This window comes from Mesoplodon mirus (genome assembly GCF_964341445.2).
Source record: "Mesoplodon mirus genome assembly, chromosome: 8".
NCBI lineage: Eukaryota > Metazoa > Chordata > Mammalia > Artiodactyla > Ziphiidae > Mesoplodon > Mesoplodon mirus.
The window spans coordinates 85,573,344-85,600,160 of NC_138984.1; the positions used below are offsets into that span (position 1 = coordinate 85,573,344).

Genomic DNA, 26,817 nt, shown 5'->3' on the forward strand with positions numbered 1-26,817 from the left:
GAAAGTCCTGTAGAACACAGAGATGGAGAGAGAAAGAGAGAGGAAGGGAGAACCTTAATAATACAATTTGACCTACTGGATCCAACTGTGCCCAAAGAAGCCAATTCATTCCATTTTTTTCCCCTTAAACTACAGTAGTCCCCCCTTATCCGCGGTTTTGCTTTCTGTGGTTTCAGTTACCCGTGGTCAACTTCGGTCTGAAAATATTAAATGGAAAATTCAGGAAATAATTCATAAGTTTTCAGTTGGGTGCCTTTCTGAGTAGCATGATGAAATATTACACTGCCCTGCTCCGTCCTGCCTGGGGTGTGAATCCTCCCTTTGTCCAGTGTATCCTGCCCTTTAGTCACTTAGCCATCTCCCTTACCACTATGCTTGTATTCAAGTCACCCTTATTTTACTTACTAATGGCCCCAAGCGCAGGAGTAGTGATGCTAGCATTTCGGATCTGCCAAAGAGATGCTACAAAGTGCTTCCTTTAAGTGAAAAGGTGCAAGTTCTCTACTTAATAAGACAGATTACATGCTAAGGTTACTAAGATCTTAGGTAAAAATGAACCTTTGTGAAATCATGAAGGAGAAAAAAAAATTGTGAAGTTTTGCTGTCACACCTCAGATTGCAAGAATTACGGCCACGGTGTGTGATAAGTGTTAAGATGAAAAAGGCATTAAATTTATACAATAAGCTATTTTGAGAGAGGCCACATTCACATAACCTTTATTACAGTATGTTATAATTGTTCTATTTTTTATATAGTTATTCATTTCTGTGCCTAATTTATAAATTAAGCTTTATCATAGGTATGTGTACATAGGGAAAAATATAGTATATATAGGATTCAGTACTATCTGTGGTTTCAGGCATCCAATGGGGTTCTTGGAATGTGTACCTCACAGATAAGGTGGGGGGGACTACTGTAGTTTGAGCTGGATTTTCTGTCACATGCAACTAACAGAATTTGAACTAATAATCCCTACTGTATTTCAGACTTGTGCTTCTAATATATATATATATGCTTAAGAAACGTTACTGATGATGATGAGAGCATATGCCCCTTTGCATTCCAGTTCTATAGCAGGGGTCACCCTCCCAACTCCCTTCCCACTCCCAAATGTCAGACAGAAAGTAATAGACTGGGTAATGCAGTTCCATGGAAGAAAAATGAAAAGTGGTGGCAACTGTTGTGAACTGGAAAACACATCCACCTAAAAGAGAAATTGTTAATTCAGCTCCAGCAAATTGTTAAGTAAGAATATAAGCTCCATGTTGACAGCTTCTCCACTTCTCAAAAGCTGAAAATCTGTGTGTTAAATGTACTTTTGAAATGTCAAGCCAACATTGTGTGTTTTTTTGTTTGGGAACATGTTGAGGTCAGACTCTTTATCTGTATAATCCCATTCATTTTACAGAGGAGACTGGGAGTCCAAGAGAGTAACTGATTTGCCTAAGACCACTCATCTAGTTAGTTATATGGCCAATCAGAAAGCAGGTTCTAAAAGACTGTGACATGAGCCATCTATCCTTCTGGATCAGAGAAAAAGACCCTGTTGAAAGCTACCTGGATGCTGATTCTGTCACTAGCTCTCTCCTCCATTCCATGTCATTGGAAAATTTGATAAGCATCCTATAAATGTCTAAGCTACTATTAATATTCTTAAACAGCACTAGATCCTAACCACAGAAACCTCCCCCCATTATGACAATGACCCACTGACCAATCTTTTTTTTTTTTTTTTCTTTTTCGGTGTTAGAGCTCTTTCTTGATTCTTCTAGCAAGCCTGACACCTACATAGTAATCCAGACACAAGATTTTCCACTGTACTTCTAACCTTTGGGTCTACAAACACTGAATTAAGTTTGTTTTGTTCTTTTCTGCTCCCTTAAAAAATGACATTTTTCCCATTTTTTGATGAAATTCTTTTATCCTATTTTTTTAACATGTTTATTGGAGTATAATTGCTTTACAATGGTGTGTTAGTTTCTGCTGTACAACAAAGTGAATCAGTTATACATATACATATATCCCCATATCTCCTCCCTCTTGCATCTCCCTCCCACCCTCCCTATCCCACCCCTCTAGGTGGTCACAAAGCACCGAGCTGATCTCCCTGTGCTATGCGGCTTCTTCCCACTAGCTATCTATTTTACATTTGGTAGTGTATTTATGTCCGTGCCACTCTCTCACTCCATCCCAGCTTACCCTTCCCCCTCCCCATGTCCTCAAGTCCATTCTGTACATCTGCATCTTTATTTCTGTCCTGCCCCTAGGTTCTTCATAACCATTTTTTTTTTACATTCCATATATGTGCATTAGAATACGGTATTTGTTTTTCCCTTTCTGACTTACTTCACTTTGTATGACAGACTCTAGGTCCCTCCACCTCACTACAAATAACTCAATTTCATTTCTTTTTGTGGCTGAGTAATATTCCTTTGTATATATATGCCACATCTTCTTTATCCATTCATCTGTTGATGGACACTTAGATTGCTTCCATGTCCTGGCTATTGTAAATAGAGCTGCAATGAACATTTTGGTACATGACTCTTTTTGAATTATGGTTTTCTCAGGGTATATGCCCAGGAGTGGGATTGCTACGTCATATGGTAGTTCTATTTTTAGTTTTTTAAGGAACCTCCATACTGTTCTCCATAGTAGCTGTACCAATTCACATTCCCACCAACAGTGCAAGAGAGTTCCCTTTTCTCCACACCCTCTCCAACCAATCTTTTGATACAGCTGTTTGATTGCTTACTAACCCACGAATTGTACTATTGTGCAGTCTACACCCTTGCTATTCAAAGTGTGGAGTCTGGACTTGGGCAACAACCTGGAGCCTGTGAAAATGCAGACTCTCAGGCCCTACTCCAGACCTTCAGAATCTGCATTTTAACAAGATCCTTAGGGGATTCACTGCACAATAAAGCTTGAGAAGCATGGATCTTCCTTACCTAAGGATCCTTACCTTAACACAAACACACATAAACACTTTTGCCGTATGCCTTCTGAAATTTAATGAACTTATACACACACACCCTTTATCTAAAAATCAGGCAACCCTGTTGCAATAAGGAATATAGTTAGTTTGGTGCATCGTTTTCTTGCTGAACCTGTGCAAGTACATATGGGTCCCTGCTGTTAAACCATAATTTTAATAAAAAGAAATATTGCTGAGGTTTAATGCCAAAATGCCAGAACTACAGATTAGAGCACCTTCTTTTTTTTGACTTTTTGAATATTGGGATCATATTTGCCCATCTCAAGGCTTTCCAAAACCACTCCTAATATTCTTCCAACACATTCTTCACAGTTCCTTAAAGATGATCAATGGAGTTCAGCGATTTCATTAGCAAGTGTTTTCAGTATTCTGGAACTCCTCTGAGTCAGGTCATTCAAGCTAATTTAGAGCATCGAGGTCAGTGGATTTCAACCCTGGCTGCACATAAGTGTCACCTGAAATAGCTTTAAAACTACCGGCACTTGGACCCCTCAACAGGCCAATTGAATCAGCATTGCAGGGTAGAGCCCCAGCAGGGCATTGCTTTTTTAAGCACCCCCAGGTAATTCTAATGTGTCACCAGGGTCAAAAGCAATTGAACAGAGTGGTTTCTTTTAATCTAGCGCCCAGGGCCCATGGAATCAGAATCTCTGTGGCTGAGGCACAAGCATCGATAGTTTTAAGCCCCCCAGTTAACACTCAGATACAGCCAGGACGGAGAACCACTGATGAGAAACTGTTGTCAGTTTAAGCCAGGTATGCGTATTCTTCTGTAAATGCAGCCTAACCTAGCCCAAACTAATGCAAGTAGGGCTCACCATTTGGATAAGTTCCCCAGACATCCTTGAGCCCTCCTAGCCCAAGGTCCCCTGGAAAGCAAGGAGAAACGATCAATTCAAGGAAAAAGTACAAAAGACCAGTTCAGGAAAAATATATAGCTGCCAGATCAACTCAGTAACTGAAGGTTTTATCGTTATTGAGCTGAAAATATTCCTCTAACCAGCACAAAGATGTTAAGATGGCTCTTTGCCTGACCAGAGGAAAATGATTTTAAATCTTACTGGATTTTGGTCCAAGTCCCTGGAGGAAGCCTAAGGGGGCTGGGAGTAACAGGAAGGGGGAGGCTGGGTGGAGGGATGAGGGGAGGGTGCCCTGCCTAAGAGCTCCACCACATGTAGGCTAATTGCCCCCTATATAGATGTAAAGATGCAGGGATCAATTCAAAGTGTCACCCAGATCCCAAAGCTGAATTAGTGAGGCCTCTCGATGTCACCTCAAGAACTAACCTCATGGCAGGGGCAGCACACATCAGTAAGAATCTCTAATTACTTTTTTCTTTTATTGATCTTAGCTGATCTGTTCATGTGATCCAACCTGCACTGAATGGAGGCTGGCCCGTTTAGTCTCCTCCTGGCTGAGGGGCTTGCTTAATTATTCTTGCCATCCACTTTATCACCTCTGAGCCTTCCTTATGAAAGATGTCATTGACACCTCAGAGAAAGGAGTTCTTTATAATATAGCATTTTTCGGGAGAGGATTTCATCTGCCAAATGGGAAAATACAGCTTGTCAGGCAGACTGGTGGAGCATTTTTCATGCTCTGAGAGTTTTCTTTCAGCTGTTCAGCAGCCTGTGGTCTGGGTCATTTTCAAGATCTACTGAGAGCCAGTGAGTGGCTGTGCCTACAGACACGCAAGCCACACAAGCCCTCCTGGCAACATACGTGTGTTCGGGCCCCCTTCAGAGGTACCATGTCGCTTTAGAAAGAGCAATGAGCTGCCGCTGGGTTCAGATTCTGACTCTGCCCCTGTGCAGTTGTGATGTGTAGTAGAAATATGTATATTGGTCTCTGCCCCGGCTCCCACCCCCCCTGCAATCAGGCAGCTCTGGGTGGGCTCCTGGATGGCTCCTGGATGAGGGCTGGTTACCAGAAAGACCAAGCCCATGATTAGAAGCTTGGCATTATCAGCCCCACCCCCATTCCCTTGAGAAGAGAAAAGGGCTGAAAATGGAGTTAGTGATTGATCATGCCTATGGGATGAGGCCACCATAAAATCCCAAAAGTATGGAGTTCGAAGGGTTTCCAAGTTGGCAAACACAACCACACAGGGAGGGTGACGCACTCCAACTCCATGGGGACAGAAGCTCCTGTGTTCGGGACGCCCCCCCCCCCGCAGACTTTACCCTTAAAGTCTGTTCTTCATCTGGCTGTTCTACTGTATCCTTTATCATCTCCTTTAATAAGCTGGTAAATGTGTTTCCCTGAGTTCTGTGAGCACCTCTAGCAAATTAATCGAACCTGAGGAGAGGCTTGTGAGAACCTCTGTTTTGTAGCCAAATTGGACAGAAGTTGTGAATGATCTGGGGACCTACTACTTGCAATTGACATCTGAAGTGGGGTGGGAGCAGTCTTGGGGGACCGCGCCCTTAACCTGTGGGATCTGATGCTAGTGTCAGAATTTAGTTAAGTTGTAGGATACCCAGCTGGTGTCACAGAGAATTGCCTGGTGTGGAGAAAAACTTCCACATATTTGGTGACCAGAAGTAAGGTATTCTGGGTGAGAGTAAAGAAAGACTCAAGAGTAGAAGAGAAGACATATTTTTTTGAGGCAGGAACCCTCTTTGTCCCCCTTTGCCTGACAAAGTAATAAAGCTATCCTTTTCTACTTAAAAAAAAGAAGAGTAGGGGAGAACTGGATTTTTCCCAGTTCCTAAGAGGGGAAAATTGGGTGGGTTTTTCCTTTTCAGCCCCTCACTCTGACTTGGTCTCTAGGTGACACTTTGGGGCAAGTCAGTTAACTTCCCAGGGCCTCAGTCCACTTATTTGTAAAATAAGAAAAAGTATTCTTTAAGAAAGCTTTCAGCTTTAAAATACTATAATTTTGTGGGTTTTCTTATTAGAAATAGAAAAATGAAAACGTATATTTTTCACTACACATGAGCAGTTATTTTTTATTACTCAAATAGCACACATATTTTGCCAGAAAGTAGAAATACATATTAGCAGAAAGATTAAACTGTAAATCTTCCGTACTCTCACCACCCTGAATATTTTGTATATATCCTTCCAGACTTTTACCTAACCAAAACATGCTAGAAATCTTTCTGCAAAAATATGATCCCATCCAACCAACTGTTCTGTGGTCTGCTTTTTCACTGAGTACAATATTTAAAACATCTTTCCATGTCAAAAAAAATATATATATATATGCTAAGGATTACATAGTATTCTAAGAATGTAGCAAACTTTATTTAACCAAATTCCCATTTTTGCTATTATAAATATTGTTGTATTGAACATCCATGGATATACACTTCATCTCATTTCTTTTTCCTTAGGAAAATTCCTAGAAGTGAAATCCCTGAATTTAACAGTAAACTTCTTTTAGGGATTTTATACATAAAATTGTCCTTCAGTAAGTTGTATAAATTTACATTCCTCAAACAGGATTTTGCATTTTCCCCATCCTCTCCCTCAATCGTTTTACTTTTTGTCTTTCGTGGGTGTATCCTATTACTTTTTTTTTTTTTCCTTCGGTATGTGGGCCTCTCACTGTTGTGGTCTCTCCCGTTGCGGAGCACAGGCTCCGGACGCGCAGGCCCAGCGGCCATGGCTCACGGGCCCAGCCGCTCCGTGGCATGTGGGATCCTCCCGGACCGGGGCACAAACCCGTGTTCCCTGCATCGGCAGGTGGACTCTCAATCACTGCGCCACCAGGGAAGCCCATCCTATTACTTTTAATTTTGCATTCTTTGATAAGCAGTGGGATCTGTTCCCTCTGTTTATTTTTCTTGGAGATTTGTGTATTTTCCCCTAGAAAACTGTCTGTGTCCTATGTCCATTTTTCCATTGGGGCTGTCTCTGGACGCTCTTGTATAGGCATAGCTGCTGCCACCTTAAAAGTGACAGATGGATGAGATGTGACAGATGAAGGGGTGAAGAGGGAGGGAGTCACCATGGAAGGTTTCTAGGGTACCTAGGGCTAACAGATAGGCCCATGTGCCCCCCACAGCCGCACCCTGTACCTCTAGCACCTGGATGACCCACAGCAGAACACAGAGGAAGGGATGCAGAGCTTAGGCTCCTAACGATGTGGGAGGAACTGAAGCAGCTCTCCAGGTGACTAATGGAAACTTGGCTGTCATAGCAGGATCAGGGCACAGAAGGATCCAGAGCAGTCCAGGAGGCATCATTGAGAAAAAGTGACCCGAAGACAATGAGTGATGGCTTGGGCTTGGGGCATCTCCAGAATATCTAGCTGCATCGCTGATACCCACCACACATTTCTGCTTTAGTTATTTGATAAATATTTATTGAGTATTTACTATGAGCCAGGGACTGCACTTGCCAAAATAAATAAATACACAACAGAAATATTGTTACGTATATAACTACTTGGCTTTTGTTTCTTCAAAAAATTTGATTTTCAGCATTCAGGAGGCTAGGGCTATTTCATTTGAAATAGAAAACATAATCAGAACACTAAAGGGAATAGGCTCTGAATGGATGGAAATGGACTCCTCTGAATGATACATTGTTTTTATAGAACCATGTGGTTAGACAGGACCTGGAGATGACATGCCTTAAATGGTTTCCTTGGAGCGGGAAGAAGTGATATTACCTTATTCCCAGCCAGCTCACCAGAGGGGAATACGCTTTCACAAAAGGCAAACTTATCAAGAGTTTGTGCTGGGTAGTGATGGAAATGGTACTAACAGTGGGGTAATGGAACATCTATCCGTTTTTACAGTGATGTGTGTTATAACTTTTTAATGTGAAAATCTCCAGACTGCTGACATGAGAGACATGGAAACTTCCGGATGTTCCCTGTGGCAGCTGTCTAGTAATTCACTACAACTGACTCAGATTTCAAAATCAGTAGAGTTCAACCCCTCTTCCTTGCCTGCCCCCAAATACCTGGCACAATCCAAAATCAATAATTCAGTTATGTGGATTATCTCAAAGGTATGAAGTAGCACAATAAGTAAGTCCCTCATTTTGTGTGTCTCTGTATTTGTAAGGCAAGTTTCACATTTCACCCCGGGCATATCACTTGCCTGGCCAGATTTTCCTTTCTGTCTGTTTTGTTCCATAGGACCAGCGGCTAAATACCACAGCTTGCAGGAGGTGGGTGGAGGTGGGAAGCAGATTTTGCAGTATCTGTAGCAATCTTCCAAATAAATAATAGCTATTCAGGACCATAGACCTTTGTTTCATCAGTTCAGGAGAACTCATTCTCAGTAGAGAAAACTCATTTGCTGGTGGCAGTGATTCAAGCTGCTAACTTCACAGAAAATATTGCAGGAGCCAAATTCTTTCTCAGTTATGGAGGTCAGAGGTGAGGCAACCATGCTTACAGGGCAAAGCTCTTTTATGGATTCCCTTAAAAGAAGCTTTCTGCTTTCTTCTTTACAGCTGATTAACACCCAACGGCCATTTCTTTAAAAAAGAAAAATTCAGTTCCTCAGCTTAATTAACTTTCCTAATGCAGTATTCACCACAGCCTGCCAGAATTCAGATGATAACTTGAGAGACTTCATAATACTTGATTTCAGTTCAAGGTAAATGGTTGCTGTAGTTCGCTAAATTCCAAATATTGTCTCAGGGCTGTGTGGTCAAGATCAGGCCTGGACTTAACTTGTGGCTGGCCCATGTGAGGACTCTTGAGTAGTGCATCCATTGTAGGTGATTTTTGGAGAGCCTAAAACTTTTTGTCTTGGTTTGACATTTTGCCTTGACTTCATGGTCAAAGCTTTTTTTTTAAAAAAATATTTATTTATTTGTTTGTTTGTTTGGTGGGTCTTAGTTGCAGCACATGGGATCTTCATTGCCATGTGTGGGATCTTTAGTTGCAGCATGTGGGGTCTTAGTTGCGGCATGCGGGATCTAGTTCCCTGACCAGGGATTGAACCCAGGCCCCCTGCATTGGGAGCTTGGAGCCTTAACCACTGGAAACCAGGGAAGTCCCCAAAGCTTTAAGATCAGTCTTCCAACCCTCTCCAACGCATTCGCTGCCAGCGTGGGTTTTGTTATTGTTCATTTTAAAACACTGTGGGGTACTTTTTTCTACCTCATTCTTAGAACTATCAATAAACAAATGTTTATTGAGAATCCAGGGAGCATGGTTTACTTTGTATGTTAACTGAGTAGCTGTGTATTTAGACAATCATATGCATTTCTATTCTTTTATTATAGCTCTTCAGTATTATATGGTAGAGGCAATAAAGTATAATGGCTAGGTGCATGAATGCTAAGTCAAATTGCCTGCGTTCAAATGTAGCTCTGACATTTCAAAGGTATGTGATCCTGGGCAAGTTAATTGATGGCTCTGTGCCTCAGTTTCCTCATATGTAAAATAGAGATAATAACAGGATCTACCTTGGGGTTGTTAAGTAGTAAATTAGTTGATAAATGTAAAGCAGTTAGAACAGTGCTCTGGCTTATAGTATGTCTTCATAATGCTCACTCATAGTGAGCATTTATTAAAGAATATCACTACTGAAAGATCATTATTTCATTGAGAAGGGAAATTGTAAATTGTCTACAACTAATTGTCCTGTCAACTATCGTTCGTCTATTACCTGTTTTGTGCAAGGCATGAAGCCAGAGGTGAATCCTGCATAAATTCTACCCTCAAGTTGGCTGGGAATCTTGCATGTACATCACAATTGTGTAATGAGTTGCTGCGTGAAGAAGTCGCTCCATCGCACCAGCTGGGCTATGACTGAGTCAGGACCCTGTACATCACACGATAATATGAAGTGTCACAGGGCTCTGATATCTAACTCATTATTTCCTTTAAGGCTTTCTGAATTACCTTACCTTTGTTGGTGATCTCTGCTCTTGGGAAAAAAAAGCCTGGGGCACAAGAAAAGAAACAATTCCTAGTGACCTTTAAAAAGGTGTTATTGTGGGCCTCCCTGGTGGCGCAGTGGTTGAGAGTCCGCCTGCCGATGCAGGGGATGCGGGTTCGTGCCCCGGTCTGGGAGGATCCCATATGCCGCGGAGCGGCTGGGCCCGTGAGCCATGGCCGCTGGGCCTGCGCGTCCGGAGCCTGTGCTCCGCAACGGGGGAGGCCACAACAGTGAGAGGCCCGCATACCGCAAAAAAAAAAAAAAAAAGGTGTTATTGTACGTCACTGATTCTAAGGCACACATTTTTTTCACCTCTGAAATTGGATACAGCTAGAAAGCTTTGCCATTGCCTTCTCATGAGCAGCCGTGATCAAAGGAGCTCAGCTGTCACTTCAGTTCAGTTAGGTACATTGTCAGTACCATAAGACTTGAAATTTATCATCGTTAAAATGTCTTCAAAAAGATTACACTATGATTTAGATCAAAAGTTACTGTACAGGGACTTCCCTGGTGGTCTAGTGGTTAAGAATCTGCCTTCCAATACAGCGGATGCAGGTTCGATCCCTGGTCAGGGAACTAAGATGCTACGGGGCTACTAAGCCCACACTCAGCAACTACTGAGCCTGCGCTCTAGAACCCACACACCACAACTAGAGAGCCCGCATGCCGCAACAAAGACGCGACGGAGCCAAGTAAATAAATATATATTTTTAAAGTTACTGTACAAACAGGAAGGCACAGAAACAGAGTACTGCAGTATATGATAAAAAAAAATTGTACCTAGTGAGAATAAAAGAGAGCTTTCACTGAATACAAAACAAAATTCTAAGTACTAAGAAAGAATGGGCCATAGTTTAGTTAGCAGCATTCTTTGTTTCTTCATGATATATTATATAATGGTTCACTGTATGATTAAAAGCTTCTTAGATTTGATGAAATGTAGTACATTTCAAAGCCCTGGAAATAATTAGAAGCTCCTAAAATAGTTACCTTGAAATTTTCCCCAACATTCCAAATTTTCAATTTGGGACAGAACCAAAATTCCACCTATATTACTATTTAATTAATTTTTAAACTCATCTCATTTTTTAAACCTGAATACATTATTTTGAAAAAAAATATTATTCTTATAAATATGAAATGAGGGTTTTGATGTGCTAGTCAAATGGTTTAAATATGAATTACAATAAATCCATAAACGTTAAAATGAAAAAGACACATTTGACTTTTTAACCACCTAAAATCATCTTAAAATAGAATGCAGGATCCCTTGGGGAAAACCCCACATTTAGATGAGATTCCACCTGCTCAGATTCGTCACTTCCTCCCAGCCACTGAGCCATTACCAGGCTTCATTTGCATTTGCTTCCAAGAACTCCACACTGAAAAATCATGCCCAGTCTGAACTCACAGAGAGCAGCTGCCAATTTAGTGTTTGACTCCTCAGTACCCATAATTCCCATGTTTATTTTTGTTACCAAGGGACGGAAAGTCGATGCCCTACTTTGGGCCGTCGACTGTAATGACCGACTCTAAGGTTGCCTGAGACTTTACCATGAATTGTTACCAACGTTTTGACACATTAATTTTGCTACTTTGGGGGAGGAGTCTGATTTTAGCCTAGGGCTATCATTTTCAAGATTGGTACTTGTTCTTCAATTTACTTCCAATTTGTAAACCCAGTCATACATCTTCTTTGACTCAGTAGAGCATCTCTTTCACATATGGGCAGGATTCTTGTATCTACAAGATGAGGAAATTCTATTTATCAGCAAGTGACATTTTCCCCACTTTGCACTTCCTACTAATTATGGCTGTTAAGTTTTCAGCATCCTATCACAAAGAGCAGCTCATTAACTTTAATTATTTTTGAAATCTGTTGGCTCCAGTACAGTGAAGCTGGCAGGTGCCAGAGGGTTAGAGTTGCAGAAATTAATTAACAAAGAATGAAAGATCTTATTAGCTGATGTTTTTTGCTATCTTCCTTTTTCTCATTTAACCAGTTTAGAGTGGATCTAAGACCCTTCAATCTGGAGGTAGAGAAAAGTTAAGAACTGAATGTTCAAGACCCAAGAAACCCAAGTCTCCGGCCTCGGCCAGGAACACAGTAGAGTACTTGGCTTGTCTTTTCACCATTTTCCAACTAGTGTATCACTATCAGGTCTGGATTTAGAAAATCCACAGGTCAGTTGGGTTCCAAATCACCTCTAGCTGGTGTCAATGTTTAGTTGATTCCAGATAGAAGTTAACCCTTGAAAGCATGACTGGGATCCCTCTGCATGGCAGCCTGTTAAAACTAGACCTCAATGGCCCATGGAAGTCCTCTTCTCTGTGAAGATGTGGTACTTTGCTGTTATTCTTTAAACAGCAAACTAGTTAGAATCGATTGCGGTAGATTCCACTATTAAGTTCATGTCTGTTCTAATTTCTCTTTTTAAAAGTAATTTCCTGATGCAGCAAAGTAGTACTCTCCAACACTGCCAAAGGCAGTGTAAATTGGTACAATCTTTCTTTCTTTCTTTCTTTTTGTACAACCTTTCTTGAAAGCAAGATAGCCAAAGGCATAAGATGCCATCAAATGCACATGCAGCTTGACCAAGATTCCGACAAGTATTTTGTCCAAGGAAATAATAATGTGAGCAAAGACTTATCAACAAGGAAGTTCATGGCAGCGTTAATTATAGAGTGAAATATTAGAAAAACCTAAACATCCCAGCCACCTGAATATTATACAGCCTGCAGAAGTGATGTCATAGAATATATGACATAGGAAAATGTTTACCTTACGTTGTGAAGTGAAAGAACTATGTCACAGAACTATATAGTGTTATTCTAATTTTTAAGATTTGTATACATTTGTAGCACTTATGAGGGGTAGAATCACCATATATTTAAATTTTCATCTCCATATGTTTCTATATTTCTCAAACTTTCTACATTGAACAACTACCACTCTTGTAATCAGACAAGAAACATTAAAGGCTTTAAAGAAGAAATAAAAGAAAGCAAACACCTCCTCAAGGCAGAGCACAATTGTTGTAGTTCAAAGTTTATCAAAGTCAAGTCCTTATTCTTCCTGAAAGTTCAGGAGGGAGGAAACTATGATTGGCCATGTTCTTGGCACTGTGCTAGGACATTTTGCATATTATCCCAGTTAATCATCACGATAGTCTTGAAGGGTAGACACTGTTGGTTTTTTTTTTTGCGGTACACAGGCCTCTCACCTTGCGGAGCACAGGGAGAGGCCACAACAGTGTGTATATATATATATATATATATACACACACATATATATATAAACACACATATGTAATTATGAGGATGGCTAAAATAGTTCTGGCATATGAAAAAATAGATAATCATATAACAAACATACAGAATAATTTAAAATATCCATATATTCACTTCCCAGCTTAAGAAGTTAAATATTTTAGATACAGAAGATGATGCCTATGTACTTATCCCTAATTCCATTCTGTTCTTTTCTATCCAGAGGGAACCGTTATCTTGAACATGGAGTTTATCATTCCCATGCAAGTTATTGTTCCTTTGCTACATATGTGCCTATCCATAAACTATACTGAATTAGTCACTGTCCAGTCAGGAAAACAGAAACTATGTAGTAGACACAAGGGAGGTTTAATACTGAGAATTGGTTATAGAAGTATAGAAAGGGCTGGAGATGTAAATGGGATGAGGAGGCTATGATCAGTTTCATCCACTTGCCCCTCCAGGTCAATTCCGCACCTTTCTTTGAACCCAGAAAGCTGAGATGTACAGACTGCCCCACTGGACTCTTGACCAGATTTCAGGTCAGTTTTGGACAGTGGAAAGTGCTGGCCAGAAGCAGAGGGAAAGAGGAAAATGAGATCAGAGTATCTCCTTACCTGCCTTCTTCCCTGTTGGGGTGCTACGGGTTGGTACTGCCACTGCTAAAGTAGCCACCGATACTACTGAAATGCTCATGTTCAGTCACCTCCTGCTATTGCTGCTGCCACGTCTGCTGGAAGCACGGCCCGGAATGGAAAGGAAGATGGCATCTCCCTTTCTTTGGTTGTGCCTGGCACTGGCAAAACCTAACTAGAAGCCAGGTGACAAGGGAACCTGCAACATGTAGTTCACAGGTTTCCAGCCCTTTGCAATACAGAAGGGTGCACAGAAAGGGCTGGAGTGGGGTTGAGGGCCAACAGCTCAAGTGCACAATATTGTTTACATTTTAAAAACTTTATATAGAGAGTGTTATGCTAGTCATATTCTTGCTGTTTTGTTTAACCTTATACTTTTGAGATCTATCCATGTTGATATATGTGGCTCTAGTTTATTCATTTCAACTGCAATATTGCATTCAATAATGGTATTTCTTCAAGGGAACAAGTGAAGATAGAAACACGGCATTGGAAGAAAAGAGGTATAAAGATAATAAATGGCTAACGACCAATACTAGGTAAAATTAGATGAAAGGAAAATGTTTCCCAAAGCTGTTGATTCCTTCATTCAACACAGATTCATTGAGCTTCTGCCATGTCCTAGGCATTGTGCTTGACACAAAGAACAGAAAATCGAATACGACCTGGTCCCTGCTCTCTACTTGCTGATGCATACACAATTAGATATACAATTTTCATCATGGTAATAAGTACTATGTAGAGGTATGACTAGTGTGCTATAGAGGCACAGAGCTTGATAAATAGAGAAAAGAAAACTACAGAGCAATTTCAGTTATAAGTATAGATTTAAAATTTCTAAATAAATAAAATACAGTATTACCAATGGAATGCAGCAGCATAGTGAAAAAATAATACCATATCCAAAAAAGACTTATTTCAAGAATGTAAAATGCTTCAACATTTAAAAAAACCTATAAACATAACAAGTTAAATGAGAAAAATCATGGATTAAGGGGAATCACATCCAAAGGCATTTGACATCAGCTGAAATTCAGCAGCTTTTCCTAATAAAAACTTGAAGTAAAGTAGGCTTAGCGGGATTCCATCTTAACATGATAAAGATTAGTTAGCAAAAACTGATAGCAAACATCATATTAAATAATAAATTGTTAAATACATTTCCATTTAAACCAGGAGTAAGATACCACTAGTAATCACTTCCTTTTGGAAGTCTTAAATAATACAGCAAGTTTTTTTGGGTTTTTTAAATCATTTTTTATTGAAGTATAGTTAATTTGCAGTGTTGTATTAGTTTCAGGTATGCAGCAAAGTGTCTCAGTTATATATATACATATATATACATACACACATATGTATATTCTTTTTCAGATTATTATCCATTATAGATTATTACAAGATATTGAATATAGTTCCCTGCACTATGCAATAGGTCCTTGTTTATCTATTTTATAAATAGTAGTGTGTATCTGTTAATCCCAAACTCCTAATTTATCTCCCCCACTGTAATTTATTTCCCCTTTGGTAACCATAAATTTCTATGTCTGTGAGTCTATTTCTGTTTTGTAAATAAGTTCATTTGTATCATTTTTTAGATTCCACATAGAAGTGATAACATATGATGTTTGTTTGATTTACTTCACTTAGTATGATAATCTCTAGGTCCATCAATGTTGCTGCAAATGGCATTATTTTATTCTTTTTTATGGCTGAGTAGTATTCCATTGCGTGTATATATACCACATCTTTTTTTTTAAGTTTTTTTTTTACATCTTTATTGGAGTATAATTGCTTTACAATGGTGTGCTAATTTCTGCTTCATAACAAAGTGAATCAGTCACACACACACATATGTTCTCATATCCCTTTCCCCTCACGTCTCCCTCCCTCCCACCCTCCCTATCCCACCCCTCTAGGTGGTCACAAAGCACCAAGCTGATCTCCCCGTGCTATGCAGCTGCTTCCCACTAGCTATCTAGTTTACGTTTGGTAGTGTATATATGTCCATGCCACTCTCTCAGTTTGTCACAGCTTACCCTTCCCCCTCCCCATATCCTCAAGTCCATTCTCTAGTAGGTCTGTGTCTTTATTCCTGTCTTACCCCTAGGTTCTTCATGACATTTTTTTTCTTAGATTCCATATATATGTGTTAGCATACGGTATTTGTTTTCCTCTTTCCAACTTACTTCACTCTGTATGACAGACTCTAGGTCCATCCACCTCACTACAAATAACTCAATTTTGTTTCTTTTTATGGCTGAGTAATATTCCATTGTATATATGTGCCACATCTTCTTTATCCATTCATCTGTTGATGGCCATTTAGGTTGCTTCCATGTTTTGGCTGTTGTAAATAGTGCTGCTATGAACATTGGGGTGCATAGATGTTTTCAAATTAGAGTTTTCTCCAGATATATGCCCAGGAGTGTGATTGCTGGATTATATGGCAACTCTATTTTTAGTTTTTTAAGGAATATCCATACTGTTCTCCATAGTGGCTGTACCAACTTACATTCCCACAAACAGCGTAGGAAGGTCCCCTTTTCTCCATACCCTCTCTAGCATTTATTATTTGTAGACTTTTTAATGATGGCCATTCTGACCGGTGTGAGGTGATACCTCATTGTAGTTTTGATTTGCATTTCTCTAATAATTAGCGATATTGAGCATCTTTTCATGAGCCTATTGGCCATCTGTATGTCTTCTTTGGAGAAATGTCTACTTAGGTCTTCTGCCTATTTTTTTGACTGGGTTGTTTGTTTTTTTGTTATTGAGTTGTATGAGCTGTTTGTATATTTTGGAAATTAAGCCCTTATTGGTCACATCGTTTGCAAATATTTTCTCCCAGTCCATAGGTTGTCTTTTCATTTTGTTTATGGTTTCCTTTGCTGTGCAAAAGCTTTTAAGTTTAATTAGCTTTCATATGTTTATTTTTGTTTTTATTTCCATTATTCTAGGAGACAGATCCAAAAAACATGTTGCTGTGATTTATGTCAAAGAGTGTTCTGCCTATGTTTTCCTCTAGGAGTTTTATAGAAAATAAAAATTAGACATTGTCACAAACATCTAATTGGGAACTATGATATTGCTATTAAAATAGAAGTATGTTCATCACATATTAAATGAAAGGAAGAGGGAAAGCAAACTGCAAAATCTGGTGTTTAAAGTAACCCTTTTGTGTGTGAGAGAGAAGAAAAGAACAATGCATGTGAATGTACATAGGTTTGTATCAGTTTGTACTTGTCTAGAGAAAGAAATGGTACTATACATACCCAAATCTTAACACTGGTTATCTCAGAGGGGTAGAGTTAGAGTATGAGAGTTAGTGGACTTTTTATTACTTTAATTATACACCTTTGTAGTATTCTTAAATGAGCATGTATCACTTTTATCATCTGGTAAAGTAAACAAAACTTTTCATCAGATGGGAGGTAGTCAAGGGAGGCTTCCTATAGTGAAGCTTGAGCTCAGTTTAAAAGATGAGCAGTAGGGCTTCCCTGGTGGCGCAGTGGTTGGGGGCCCGCCTGCCGATGCGGGGGACGCGGGTTCGTGCCCAGGTCCGGGAGGATCCCACGTGCCGCGGGGCGGCTGGGCCCGTGAGCCATGGCCGTTGAGCCTGCGCGTCCGGAGCCTGTGCTCCGCAGCGGGAGAGGCCACAACAGCGCAAGGCCCACATACCGCAAAAAAAAAAAAAAAAAAAAAAAAAGATGAGCAGTAGTTCACTGAAGATAGAAATAGTAAGAAGGGCTTTTTCAGCAGGAAACAGCGAAAGCCAAGGCAAGGAATATATTAGCATGAGAACTCATTGATTTTCTCTACCTGGACTGAACTTTCTCATTGAAAGAAATTTTCCTCCAGGATAGGGCTGGAGAAGCACTTTCTGACTGACCAGCAGAGATATACCCCCAAAGAGAGAGTCTAGGCCAATGGTGGGGGTGGCCTAAGGAACATGGCATCCTTGGCTCCTGCTGGAGGGGGTTGACTGAGGACGTAAGCTCTCTGGGGGCATGGACCCTCCTGTCCCTGCTTGGACAACTCTATCCCTAAGTCTGCTTAATGGCTGTCTAAGGTGGCACTCAAAGTCAGAGGGAGACCCTTTGGGGTGCTCTGCCCTGAGGGTCCTTAACTCTTCCCCCTCCACCCATGCAGATGTCCACCATGCTAGTGCCGCTCTCTTCTCTCCTCCTGGTCCCCACCCTTCCCCAATATTCTAATCCTTTGCCTATATTACACAGAGCAGTTCACCTCTCCCAAACCCCTTCCCCAATCTGCACATCCAAACCCATCCTGATTTGGGAAATCATTGACACTTTTTCTTTAGCATAAGCCAACCTCTTACAAAGACTCATTTGAAATTATATGTAGCAAAACATTTAGTTTGTTTTGAATCACAACTCTGGTTATTTTCTCTATGAAGTGTTTCCTGATTTTTTTCTATCCACATTCCATCTTTTCACTCTCTATTGGCCTCTCAATATTTTTTAAAAATCATATATTTCATGGAAGAATTCTAATTTTCTAATAAAACAATGTCTCACTCAAGAAGTCCAACTGATATGTTATAAAATACCCTCCCATGCAGTTAGATTCATATGAGATGGAGAAAAGTATGCCTGTAGCCAAGCCGACACTTTAAGCAGGAATTGTAATCAATTTTCTTCCCTTATCCCCACTCCCTGGCAAGGACTAATCTGTTTTCTGACCCTGTAAAATCATCTTATCCAGAATGACATATAAATAGAATCTACAGCTTGTAGCCTTTTACATCTGGCTTCTTTCACTTAATGCTTTTGAGATTCAACCAGGTTGTATCAGTAGTTTGTTCCTTTTTATTTCTGAGTAATATTCCACTGTTTGGATGCACCACAATTTGTTTATCCATTCACCAGTTGATGAACATTGGGTTGTTTCCAGTCTTGATGATTATAAACAAAGCTGTTGTAAACATTTGTATATAGGTTATTATATACACATTTTGTCTAGACATTTATCTTCTGTAATTATCTAGGACTGAGATCACTGTATCATAAGGTGTTTGTTTAACTTCAAACAAAACTGTCAAACTGTTCTCCAATGTGGCTGTACCACTTTACATTTCCACCAGCAATGTTTGAGCATTGCAGTTACTCCACATCCTTGCTAGTGCTTGGTATTGTTAGCTCTTTTTATTTTAGCTACTCTGATAAGTATGTAGTGGTATCTCATTGTGGTTTTAGTTTTCATTTCTATAAAGCTAATGATGTTAAGCATCTTCTCATATTCTCATTTGTCATCTGTACATTTGTGTGTGTGTGTGTGTGTAATATCTGTTCAAGCCTTTTGGTCTTTTAAAAAATTGGGTTGTTTTCTTATTACTGAGTTACTACAGTCTTTTATATATTGTGTGTATATTTATTAGGTATGTGTTTTGCAAATATTTTCTTCCATTATGTGACTTATCTTTTCTTTTTCTTATTAAGTGTCTTTGAAGAGCCAAAATTTTAAACTTCGATGAAGTGTTATGTACCATTTTTTTAACTGTTTACATTTTTTGTGTCCTATGTAAAAAATCTTATGTTTTCTTCTAGAAGTTTGAATTTTTAAAGTTTTGCACTTAGGTATATTATCTATTTTGAGTTAATTTTGGCACATAATGTAAAGTATGGGTTGAGATTCTTTTTCCTTTCTTTCTTTTTTGGATGTCCAATATGGAAGTGCAATTGTTCCAGTACCATTTTGTGAAAAGACTATCCTTCCTCCATTGAATTTCCTGAGTACCTTCATCAAAAATCAATTAACCTTATATGTAGGTCTCTCTATTCTATACCACTGATCTGTGTGTCTATACTGAAGCCAACATCACTGTGACTTGATTGCCAAAGCTTTATAGTAAGTGCTTCATGGGCCCTTCCCTAGTCCCAAGGGTAATTACCAATTCGTCTAAATCAAGTCTGGTATTTCTATTCTCTTTGTCAGAGTCTGGTTCAGGCGTGATACAACCTTGGCTGATAAAACATGTGTTCTGGATGGCTTCTAAGAAAGTGTTCCTTGGTCTTAAAAAAGATACAAAGCCAAAATATGTTCTCTTCTCATATGCTGTCACATGACAATGTAACGTGTGGAGCTGCCACAACCGTCTTGTTTTCACGTGTGAAAAACTAAGAGAAGCAGAGAGAAGCTCACCTTCCCTGTACCCTGACATCATTGAGACCATGAGTTAACCAACTCTGGAATTTCTCTGTCTCCAAACCTCTTATTATATGAAATAATAAAAGTTCCTCAACTTATAAGCCACTTTTAGTTGGCTTATGTTACTTGCAACTGAAAGCATTCCAACACAGCCCACATTGAGAGCAACACAAAGGAGAAATACTTTACTGGAAACATTGTAAGAAACATGAGGACAGGATTAAGAAAAGCAAGAAAAATGAAACAGAGATGAGCAGTGATAAAGAGGATTCAAGAGAAAATTATAGATATAGAAAATAGCCAAGGAATATCTTAACACGTAGACATTTAATGTTCTAATAATGAGAACTAAAATATTAAATCTGAATGTATATTTGAACAGATAGGAAAAAATTAAATATTACTGAAGGATACCAAATGAGCATTAACCAAATAGTCATTTTCCCTTCTATGATAGAAAGACTCAACATCATAAAGGTATAGATTAATTCTCTCTGATTGATCTATACATTTAACAAGATCCCAGTAAAAATACTAAGATTTTTTTTAACTAGGCAAATGAGTTTGTCTACTTCAGGGGCCAGCAGACTATAGCCTATGGGCCAAGTCTAATGCATCCTGGTTTTGTAAATAAAGTTTTGTTGGAACACAGGCACATCCACTGACTTACTTATTGCTGATTGCTGCTTTCACTATACAATGGCAGAGATGACTAATTGCTATAGAGATGTAGTGGCTGCAAAGCCTAAAATATTTGCTCTCTGGCCTTCTATGGAAAAAGTTTGCCACTCCTTGATCTGGTTCATTTGGAAAAATAAGCAAGCAAGGATAGAAGGAAAATTCTGAAAAGAAAGAATAATAAAGTGACCACTCTACCAGCTATTGAAATGTATTGGAAAACTATAGTAATTTATGCAATGTGACACTGGTTCGTGAAAAGACAATGGGACAAAATAGAAAGATTATATACAAAATAGAATGAAATATATATTGGGAATTTAGTATTTGGTAAAGGTTGTATTTCAAGTTATATTTCTTCTGGGAAAATGTGAATAATGCACTAAATAGTTTTAGAACAACTGAGTAACTATTTGGGGAAAAATTAGGTTGGATCTGTTACTACTCTCATCAAAATAAATTACATCGAGTGATTCCAACAGGATACGTACTGGTTGCCTTCAGGGAAAGGAACTTCCTGGGTGACTTGGCCACAGTTGTCAAAGGGAGACTTAGTTTTCACTGTTCATTCTTTTTATCTGTTGAATCTTGTTACAAACGAGCGTATTACCTATTCAAAAATTAATAAGTAAAAGTTATTTTTTTAAAGTAATAAGATCTAAAAAAATCACAAATGACACAGGGAATTTGGAAAGCCCAAAGCCCTCATAATTTTGTATGTATTTCTAAAAGAATAATTATTAACATACCTAAAAAATTTACAATAATTCTTTAATATTATCAAATATCTAGTCAGTGTTCAAATTTCCCAAGTTGTCTTATAAATGTCTTTACAGTTAGTTTGTTCAAATCAGGAGCCAAACAAGAGCCACACATTGTGTTTTGTTTATATACCTCTTAAGTCTTTTTTTTTTTTAATCTATAGGTTTTCCCTCCCCTATCTTTTTTTTTTTCCTTGCATTTTATTCGCTGAAGAAACCAGGTTGTTGTCCTGTAGTGGCCCACAGTCTGGAGTTTGCTTGCTTACATGTTGCTCAGTGTGCTGTATTTACTGAAAATGTGTGGTTAGTTTCCAGAAGCTTGATCAGAGTGGAGGGTTTTTTTCTCACAATATCTTAGAAACATCAATGTAGCAATATTGCCAGTAACATGTTCTGACTAAAACCTAAATGTAGTCTCTGAACTTTTCTAAAATGTATTCTATGGGAATTCCCAGGCTGTCCAGTGGTTAGGACTCCATGCTTTCACTGCCGAGGGCCCGGGTTCAATCCCTGTCAGGGAACTAAGATCCCCACTAGCCACGTGGCCAAAAAAATAAAATAAAATGTATTCTTCAATAACAGGGCTTCTCCAGCTAGCTCTGAGATTTTAAAAATGTTAATAATGAGGTCCCTAGTTTAACTTCCCTATCCTGCTCCACACAGGACTATGAAACAGGACAAACCCTCCAGCTACCTTCAGTGTTCTCCTATGTAGTCCTGGGCTGAATTCTCCCTCCTCCAGCTTGGAAAGAGAGGTAAGCGCGTAAACTCAGCTCCAACCCTTTAGTTCCACTTCCATTCCAGGGAGAGGCAGCATGGTGTAGCTAAAGGGCATGAACTTTGAAATCAGTAGGTCTGGATTTGAACTCTGATTTACCATTTACTAGCTGTGGAATCTTGGGCAAATCACTTAACTTCTCTGCATCCCAGTTTCTAAAAACATGAAGATACCACCGTTCATTAACAAAGTTATTTTGATGATTAAAGATAATGCTTCTAAACTGTTAAGGGTGTAAGATAGATACAGCCGTCATTCCATAAATGAAGGTTACTATTAGTGCTCTAAATGTTAGCGCTCTAATTATGAGTGCAATGGAAGGATTTCTGAACATATGGTCAAAGACTTTGGTGCCATATCTGGTTCTGACACACCAGCTGCTTCAATTTAGGCAAGTTACTTAGCCTCTCTCTTCCTCCACCTGTATCCAGCCCAACTCATTCCCTCCATAAACAAATGAGTTTGTGGCCCCTGGTTACATCAGTAATATGTTACTGTTCCTAAAGTATCAATATTTGCAAATGACATTTTATATGCACTAAAGTAAGATCAAAGTTTTCCTGGAATAATATTACTCCCAGCCACTTAGATTTCAATACACTTTTTAAAAAAAGGACTTGAGAGGTGTGGCCAAGATGAAAGAGTAGGGAGACCCTGGGCTCACCTCCTCCCACAGGCACACCAAGATTACAACTGTTTACAGAGCGGCGATCTATGAGAATCACTTGAAGACCAGCAGGAAAGATTCTACCACTAAAGATATAAAGAAGAAACCATAATGAGACAGATAGGAGGAGCAGAGACACAGTATAGGTGAGACCCACACCCCCAGGTAGGCAACCCACAAACGGGAGGATAATCACAACTGCTGAGTTTCTCCCCAAAGAGTGAGGGGTCCAAGCCCCACATCAGACTACCCAGCCTGGGGTTCCTGCATTGGGAAGAGAAGCCCCCAGAATGTCTTGCTTTGAAGACCAGTGGGGCTTGAGTATGGGAGAGCCAGAGGCCTGTAGGAAACAGAGACTCCACTCTTAAAGGGCATATGCAAAACCTCACACACTCCAACTCCCAGCACAGAGGTGTTAATTTGAAAGGTGCCTGGGTCAGAACAATCTACTGATCTTGGAGGACCTCCAGAGAGGCATGAGGCAACTGAGGCTCCCCTGGGAACAGAGACGTTGGTGGCAGCCATTTGGGGAACTCATTCTACCATGAGGACACTGGTGCTGCAAGGCTATCATTCAGATTTGAGGAGAGATAAAGAGCTTTACAGACAAGCAAAAGCTGAAAGAGTTCAGCACTACTAAACCAGATTTACAAGAAGTGTTAAAGGGACCTCTATAAGTGGAAAAGAAAAGGGTACTACTAGAAATATGAACATTACAAAAGCAAAAGTCTCATTGGTAAAGGCAAACATACAGTAAAGGCAGTAGATCAACCAACTATAAACCAAGTAGGAAGGTTAAAGGCAAAAGAAGTAAATCATCTGTATCCACAATAAAGAATACACAAAACAAAAAGATGTAAAATGTGATCTCAAAAACATTAAACATGGGGGGAGGTGTAAAAACATACAGCTATTAGAAAATATACAGATAACATTTTATCCAAAAGCAACAGAATACACATTCATTTCAAGTCAGCATGCAACATTCTGCTCGGTAGATCATGTGCTAGGCCACAAAACGAGGCTCAATAAATTTAAGGAGAATAAAGTTATATGAAGCATTTTTTCCAACCACAATTTTAGGGGACTAGAAATCAACTACAAGAGAAAAACAACAAAAGACACAAATACCTGGAGGCTAAACAATATGCTACTAAACAACCAATGGGCCTTTTCCTGTGGGAGCCGCCGGGTTGAGAGGAGCGTGGCCTTCTCATCTCCCCGCCATGGCGTGTGCTCGTCCACTGATATCAGTGTACTCTGAAAAGGGGGAGTCATCTGGCAAAAATGTCACTTTGCCTGCTGTGTTCAAGGCTCCCATTCGACCAGATATTGTGAACTTTGTTCACACCAACTTGCGCAAAAACAACAGACAGCCCTATGCTGTCAGTGAATTAGCAGGTCATCAAACCAGTGCTGAGTCTTGGGGTACTGGCAGAGCTGTGGCTCGAATTCCCAGGGTTCGAGGTGGCGGCACTCACCGTTCTGGCCAGGGTGCTTTTGGAAATATGTGTCGTGGGGGCCGCATGTTTGCACCAACCAAGACCTGGCGACGTTGGCACCGCAGAGTGAATACAACGCAGAAGCGATATGCCATCTGCTCTGCGTTGGCTGCCTCGGCTTTACCAGCGCTGGTCATGTCTAAAGGTCATCGTATAGAGGAAGTTCCTGAACTTCCTTTGGTGGTTGAAGATAAAGTTGAAGGCTACAAGAAGACCAAGGAGGCTGTTTTGCTCCTGAAGAAACTTAAGGCTTGGAATGATATCAAAAAGGTCTACGCCTCGCAGCGAATGAGAGCTGGCAAAGGCAAAATGAGAAACCGTCGCCGTATCCAGCGCAGGGGACCCTGCATCATTTATAATGAGGACAATGGTATCATCAAGGCCTTCAGAAACATCCCTGGAATTACTCTGCTTAATGTAAGCAAACTGAACATTTTGAAACTTGCTCCTGGTGGACATGTGGGACGTTTCTGCATTTGGACTGAAAGTGCTTTCCGCAAGTTAGATGAGCTGTATGGCACTTGGCGTAAAGCTGCCTCCCTCAAGAGTAACTACAACCTCCCCATGCACAAGATGCTCAATACAGACCTTAGCAGAATCTTGAAAAGCCCAGAGATCCAAAGAGCCCTCCGAGCACCACGCAAGAAGATTCATCGCAGAGTCTTGAAGAAGAATCCACTGAAAAACCTGAGAATCATGTTGAAGCTAAACCCATATGCAAAGACCATGCGCCGGAACACCATTCTTCGCCAGGCCAGGAACCACAAAATCCGGATGGATAGGGCAGCAGCAGCGCTAGAAGCCAAATCAGATGAGAAGGGGATTCCAGGCAAGAAGCCTGTGGTGGGGAAGAAGAGAAAGGAGGCTGTTCGCATTAAGAAGCTGAAGAAGCCGAAGAAGCCAAAGAAGCCTTTGGTGGGAAAAAAGGCTGCAGTGACCAAGAAACCAGCAGCTGAAAAGAAGCCTGCTGAAAAGAAGCCTGCTGAAAAGAAGCCTGCTGAAAAGCCCACAGAAAAGAAACCCACCACAGAGGAAAAGAAGGCTGCTGCATAAACTTAAATTTGTTTATTCGGTAAAGGTCAAATCATTTTGGACAGCTAATTTTGAATAAAGACCTGATCAAAGAGAAAAAAAAAAAAAAAAAAAAAAAAAAACAACCAATGGGTCACTGAAGAAATCAAAGAGACAAATGAAAACGGAAACACAACAATCCAAAATCTATGGGACTCAGCAAAAACAGTTCTAAGAGTTCCGGAAGCTTATAGGGATAAAAGACTCTCAAGAAACAAGAAAAATCTCAAAATAACAATCTAACCTTATACCTAAGGGAACTAGAGAAAGAAGAACAAACTCAAAGTTAGTAAAAGGAAAGAAATAATAAAGATCAGAGCAGAAATAAGTGAAATAGAGACTAAAAAACAATAAGAAAGATCAGTGAAACTAAGAGCTGGTTCTCTGAAAAGATAAATAAAATTGATAAACCAGACTCATAAAAAAAAAGACCCAAATAAATAAAATCAGAAATGAAAGAGGAGAAGTTACAACCAACCCCACAGAAATAAAAAGACTCATAAAAGATTACTATGAATAATTATATGCCAATAAAATAGACTACCTAAAAGAAATGGATAAATTCTTAGAAACATATAATCTCCCAAGACTGAATCAGGAAGAAATAGAAAATATGAACAGGCCAATTACCACTTATGAAATTGAATTGGTAATTTTAAAAACTCCCAAGAACCAAAAGTCAAGGGTCAGATGGCTTCATGGGTGAATTCTACAAAACATTTAAAGAAGAGTTAACATCTATCCTTCTCAAACTATTACAAAAAATTAAAAAGGAAGAAATGCTTTCAAACTCATTCTGTGAGGCCAGCATCAGCCTGATACCAAAACGAGACAAAGACACCACAAATAGAGAAAATCAAAGGCCAGTATCACTGATAAACATAGATGAAAAAATTCTCAACAAAATATTAGCAAACCGAATTTAACAGTAAATTAAAAGTCTCCTATACCATAATCAAGTGGGATTTATCCCAGGGATGCAAGAATGGTTCAATATCCACAAATTAATCAACATGATAACACCACATTAACAAATTCAAGAATAAATATCGTATGATCATCTCAATAGATGCAGAAAAAGCTTTTGATAAAATTCAACATCCATTTATGATAAAAACTCTCCACAAAGTGGGTTTGGAGGGAACATACTTCAACATAATAAAGGCCATATATGACAGACCTACAGCCAATATACCCAGCAGTGAAAAGCTGAAAGCATTTCCTCTAAGGTCAGGAACAAGACCAGGATGCCCATTCTTGCCACTTTTATTCACATAGTATTGGTAGTCCTAGCCACAGCAATCAGACAAAAAATAAAAGGAATCTGAATTGGAAAGGAAGTAAAACTGTCACTGTTTGCAGATGACATGACACTATATATAGAAAATCCTAAAGACACCACCAAAAAAGTATTAGAACTAATAAGTGAAATCA

The 26,817-nt window shown here is 39.6% G+C and overlaps 1 protein-coding gene across 1 annotated transcript; it reads left to right on the forward strand.

The window, feature by feature from the left end:
• Window positions 1–23,985: 23,985 nt before the first annotated feature.
• LOC309809148 (large ribosomal subunit protein uL4) lies at window positions 23,986–25,469 on the forward strand. The gene has a single exon (XM_082629989.1). It carries the CDS (start codon window positions 24,037–24,039, stop codon window positions 25,363–25,365), a length of 1,329 nt encoding a protein of 442 aa, XP_082486115.1. The 5' UTR covers window positions 23,986–24,036; the 3' UTR covers window positions 25,366–25,469.
• Window positions 25,470–26,817: the final 1,348 nt, after the last annotated feature.